Source organism: Trypanosoma equiperdum (genome assembly GCF_001457755.1).
Source record: "Trypanosoma equiperdum strain OVI genome assembly, contig: ctg_1934, whole genome shotgun sequence".
Classification (NCBI taxonomy): domain Eukaryota; phylum Euglenozoa; class Kinetoplastea; order Trypanosomatida; family Trypanosomatidae; genus Trypanosoma; species Trypanosoma equiperdum.
Genome location: NW_027123987.1, coordinates 8277 through 13167, shown reverse-complemented (window position 1 = coordinate 13167; position 4891 = coordinate 8277). Strand labels below are relative to the sequence as shown.

The 4891-nt window shown below is 41.0% G+C and overlaps 1 protein-coding gene and 1 pseudogene across 2 annotated transcripts in view; both read left to right on the top strand.

The window, feature by feature from the left end:
• TEOVI_000656000:pseudogene overlaps window positions 1–1100 on the top strand; it is a 1413-nt pseudogene extending 313 nt beyond the window's left edge. The window contains 3 exon segments of the mRNA in view: window positions 1–2; window positions 4–216; window positions 219–1100. The exon segment at window positions 1–2 is cut by the window's left edge and continues 313 nt beyond it. Of these exon segments, the coding sequence occupies window positions 1–2; window positions 4–216; window positions 219–1100 (1097 nt within the window).
• Window positions 1101–3471: 2371 nt separating this feature from the next.
• Window positions 3472–4248, top strand: TEOVI_000655900 (Trypanosomal VSG domain containing protein, putative; the record flags this gene model as incomplete). Its single annotated transcript, XM_067223693.1, has 1 exon — window positions 3472–4248. The coding sequence occupies one exon, from the start codon at window positions 3472–3474 to the stop codon at window positions 4246–4248; it is 777 nt and encodes a 258-aa protein (XP_067079794.1).
• Window positions 4249–4891: the final 643 nt, after the last annotated feature.

Sequence of the window (4891 nt, the reverse complement as noted above, 5' to 3'; positions counted from 1 at the left end):
CACACTGCTTTAGAAAGGCTGTACAACTCAACGAAGGCGGTAGCAGAGCAAACAGCCGAACAACACAAGGAGCTTCAAAACTTAAAAGAAAAGGCCGAAAGCTTCTTAAAACCGGCAACATTCGGAGTTGAAACGGAGAGCGACGCACACCAAGCAGCTTTCGATAACCGAAGCAACGCATGCAGCAACAGCAGCAATGCAAAACCAGTGAGCCAAATCTAGCTCAGGCACTTGCATGTGTCTGCGGGACAGCCAGCAGCCACACCGGAATCTGCGTACAAGACGAGAACACAGCCAACTATGGAGCAGGCAGCGCCGCAGGCGCTGGCGTCAGCGCCTATAAAGCCGTAGTAGCAAAATGCCAGCCGGCCAACGAAGCAAAAAAAGTCACGGCGGAGCTGCTAGCGACCGCCATCAGCCAAGTAGAATCCGCGCTCGGAAACAAAGCCTTCACAGGAAACACTAACAACGGCAGGTACGTCCTAGGAAACGGCGCAGCTGCCGACTGCAATGGCGGTACCAGCTCAGCCACTTGCATTGATTACACGGCAGTAGTGGGAACAGCAACATTCCACAAAGTAAAATGGGTCGACAACATGCTCCAAGCAACGAACGAACTGAAAAAAGCATATACCATAAGAGCGGAGCTAGCCAAAATGCAGGCCCAGCTGCAAGCAGCAGAGGCTCAAGCGTTAAAGCTACGCGACACTCTGGACATAGCCACTATAACCGCAGCACATGCAGCAGAAACTATCAAACCTTCCAAGCGCCAACCGAAAGAAACAATCGAATCCAAAGAAGCAGAGTGCAATACCAAAGACAAAGAAACAGATTGTAAACCACCTTGCACACGGAAGGCCGAAGCAAAAGATGAGAAGAAAGAGTGCACATTGAGTGAAAAAGTCAAAGAAGCAGTAGAAAAAGCAGCAGGAGGAATAAGAAAAGGAACTGCAGCGGAGAACTGCAGAGGGAAATTGGAACCCGAATGCGCAAAGGATCCTGGATGCAAATGGCAAGGAAAAGAGTTCAAGGATTCCAGTTTTTTAGTACATAAGAAATTGGCTCTGATGGCTCTTACTTTTGTGAGTTTGGCAGCACTTTAGCATTCTAAATATTTTTCTCAAATTTATGAACTTTATAAAATTTGATTGATTTTAACGCTTTATAATAAAAACTGGTGAAAATTTTAAAAAATATGTATTATGACGATATATATGTGCAAATTAGTAGAGTGGTAGAGTAATAAAAATGAGGCTATTCTACTTTGGTTCATTCTGTTAATTTTATGTATATTAATAAAAGTAACTGTAATTAGGGTTATAATAATAATGATGATAGAAGAGTGTAGTGAGTGTGTACGTACTAATATCATTAAAATGGTGATACCATCCAATTTGAAAGAAAAACAGAAGAACATAAAACAATATCAAGGATTCAATGGAGTTCAATGAGTGAGTTATAGAATAAGGGAAAAATCGTTAATAGAATGTATAAAAAGATGCAAGTGTACTACGCGATGTTACATACACAACCACGATGGTGGGCATAATGATACACAATAAGATGATGAATAGACGATGAGGAAAAGGAAGGGAGCAGTTTGAAAAAAATGGCCTTGCTATATTTACCGCATAGAAGCAGTGGATGTGGAAGTCATCTGAGAGAACCACTGCTGATATGCCCCTAATAACTTTCTTCGGAGCGCATTATTCTCACCCAAAGCATTATTTTAAATAAAAAACAATTTAAAATAAAGAATTCAACTGAAAATGGCGTATAATTTGTCCAAAAGCTCTTCTCTTACAAGAATTATAATCAACCAAGCAGATGGACCAGGTATACAGCTGATGATTGCAGAAAATCTTTTGTCACCAAGAAAAAAGGGGGCTAAAGTAAGATAAACTAAGAACAAGCGGAAGAATGCGCCAAACTACCTAAAACAAAAATGTATTTTACAGCACAAAATAGTGTAGAAACATGTATCCTTAGTGGCATTTACACCAATAACAATTGGAAGAGTTATTAGATTAAATGTAGGTATTAGTTTTTGTTCTAGATTCAACTTTGTAAAGCTGCGAAAACAAAGCCTAAATATAAGACTTAAAAGCTTAAAATTAAGGTGGTCTGGAAGAATATAATGTATTCCATTTTAGTAGATGTCAATCAGCATAGGTAACCCTTTCCAGTAAGTATTTCATACCACACACAGAGACACTTTTTTACAGCGGGAAGTTTAAAGGAAATTAATAAATAGAGATAGAAAGAAAAAACTAACATAGTCGGCTATGTAACATGTCGAAGCGATGTGTTTCACTAAACGTGTTGCAGCTGAATGCGACGAACATGTGCCACGTAGCCAAAAGATGGAAGCAGCAACTGAGGTCCGCCTCCTGGAGGAACGAAGCTCATTTTTTTGCTAAAATGCCGGCTGACACAATGCGATGCCGAGGTCACAACTGACGATCAGCATCAGCGCAGTTGGCACCTTAATTAGCTTTATTTGCCACAAAATTGATGGAACCACCTTTCTAATTAGTAAAAAAGCCTGTGTGTACGGGAATGATTATATAACCTCTTTATTTGAGCGACAGAGTGGTTGTTGAAACGCAGAAATCGGTAATGACGAGATAGTCGACATAACAGCATTAACAAAACAAAAACATGGAATGTACGAGGTTTGTTTAGGTGGTAATTTTTCTAGGGCGTGGAGAATTTATAAAGTAAAGTTAATACAGCATCTAAAAATTATATCTTGTTATAGTTGTCATTTTATGAAAATAAGAAGATCAGAGCAAGGTGCAGTTGTCTCAAAGCGTTCCTTTGTCGGCACACCAATAGAAACAAAGCTAAAGTAGCAACGAAAGCAAGGAAAAAAACAGAAAGCCCCCCATATGTCGAAGAAGAGAAGGCACAGGCGAGCACAAAATCACTGTTTACGCCATGAAAAAATCTGCTTTTTGGAGAGCACAAAATATGGAGTCCAACCCTACTATCAACTAACAATTTTTTATTTAGTCTATTTACTTAACAGTGACCGTAGGACCCAGTGGCAAGTTACATGACAAGAATCATGTTTGATGGGCTTGTTATGGCCTCTTTTCTTCTTGTAAACTGTGCGGATGCGGCAGCAAACGACAACGCCAAAGCGTTTTCGACAATCTGCGCTATGATAAATATAGCCCAATCAGACATTGAAGAAGCAGAAAATACACCCGAGGTTAAGCTACAAGACGAAATGAAGACGTTAAAAAAATAAATATGTCAGTCAGCCCGGATTCGTTCTTCACCTTAGAATTCGGACCAAAACCACCAGACAACGAGGTATAACTAGACTGGGCAGAAAACCACGCGCTTTAGAAGGAGTTGCAGGAAGAAGTCAAAAAAGGCAACACAGAAATCAGCGGCTATAAGCTCACTCGTACACCACCGTCACGCGCCGCCAGGGTTGCCCGCCAATATTTAAACGCTACCATGAAGGAAGCCCAAGCAATACTAAACGAATATGAAAAAGCGGCTACGAACGAAAAGACGGCAAAGCAGCTCTTAAACATGGCCCTGTTTGGAGAAGGAGGTTCACTAGACAAGTCCTCACCAAAAACGTTTGGATCCACAGCAGCGAATGCGTGCAACCCAGCGAACCCAGGATCGGGTGTAGGCAGTGGCAAGTCACTAGCAAATGACCTCGCGTGCATCTGCGATGACAGCGGACAGGGGCATGATTGCACTGGAGCGGACATCGGCACGGCAACAGCATACATCAGAGTAAACGCAGCAGCGGCGAGCTACGAAGCTCTAGTAAAAAAATGCCCGCTGATCGACCACAACAAGCTAACAGCAGCCATTCACGCGTTCCTAACCAATGTCAAGGAAGCAAGCAAAACTAACCAAGCAGGCAACGTCATCCTAGGAGCACACGCTACCGACACCTGCACCACCGGCGATACATCAGGTTGTGTCAAGTATAAACAGGAAGCGGGCACTGGCAAGCTTACGTTACCATGGCTAGAAAAAATAAAATATGCGGCAACCGGGCTAAGGAACGAGAATGACAGAAGAAACCGGAACGCTCAGCGATACAGAGAAATCAAAGCGCTTGTAGCTTCAGCAACGCGACAATACGCAGCAGCGCAAGAAGGTGACCCGACACCAAAGGCTTCCCCCGCAGCAGCACCCTCAGGAAAAAATAAGGTTCCAACCGAAACGGACTGCAACAAACACCAATCAAGTGACAAATGTGGAGACCCCTGAAAATGGAACGACAATGCCACCGATGCAAACAACAAATGCTCATTAGATCCCCTAAAAGCAGCGGAACAGCAAACAACCCAAGCAGGAGCAGGAAAGACGGCAAAAGAGGGAGCGGCCACAACTGGGTGTGCGAAACACGGCACTGATAAAGCAAAATGTGAAGATGAAAAAATATGCAAATGGTAAAGTGAAACTTGCAGAGATTCCTGTTTTCGTGTCAAATAGGTATTAGCTCTAAGTATGGCTTCTTTTATTAGTTTGATAGCATGCTAAAATTTTAAAATTCCAAGAGTTATCGCTGAAATTGATGAAAATAGTGAAAATAATAAAATTATCTTTTTCAGAGAATATAATAATATATTTAAAATTTGATATATTTTAACACTGTTTGTCAAATCCTTTCAAATCGTTTAAAATTTTAAAGATATGAAATTGTTGTAAAAAGTGTATGGTAGTAGCTCTTAAGTGTATAGTATGATAATAGGGTATGAAATATTTACGTTTTTGTTTATTATGCTTATTTTGTTAATTTTATAAACATAAATTGTGGCTACAACATTGATTGTAATGTTAATAGTGAGGATGAAAATAAAAAATAATAATGACAACAATGATGAGAAAGATAATAATAGAAGAGTGTAGC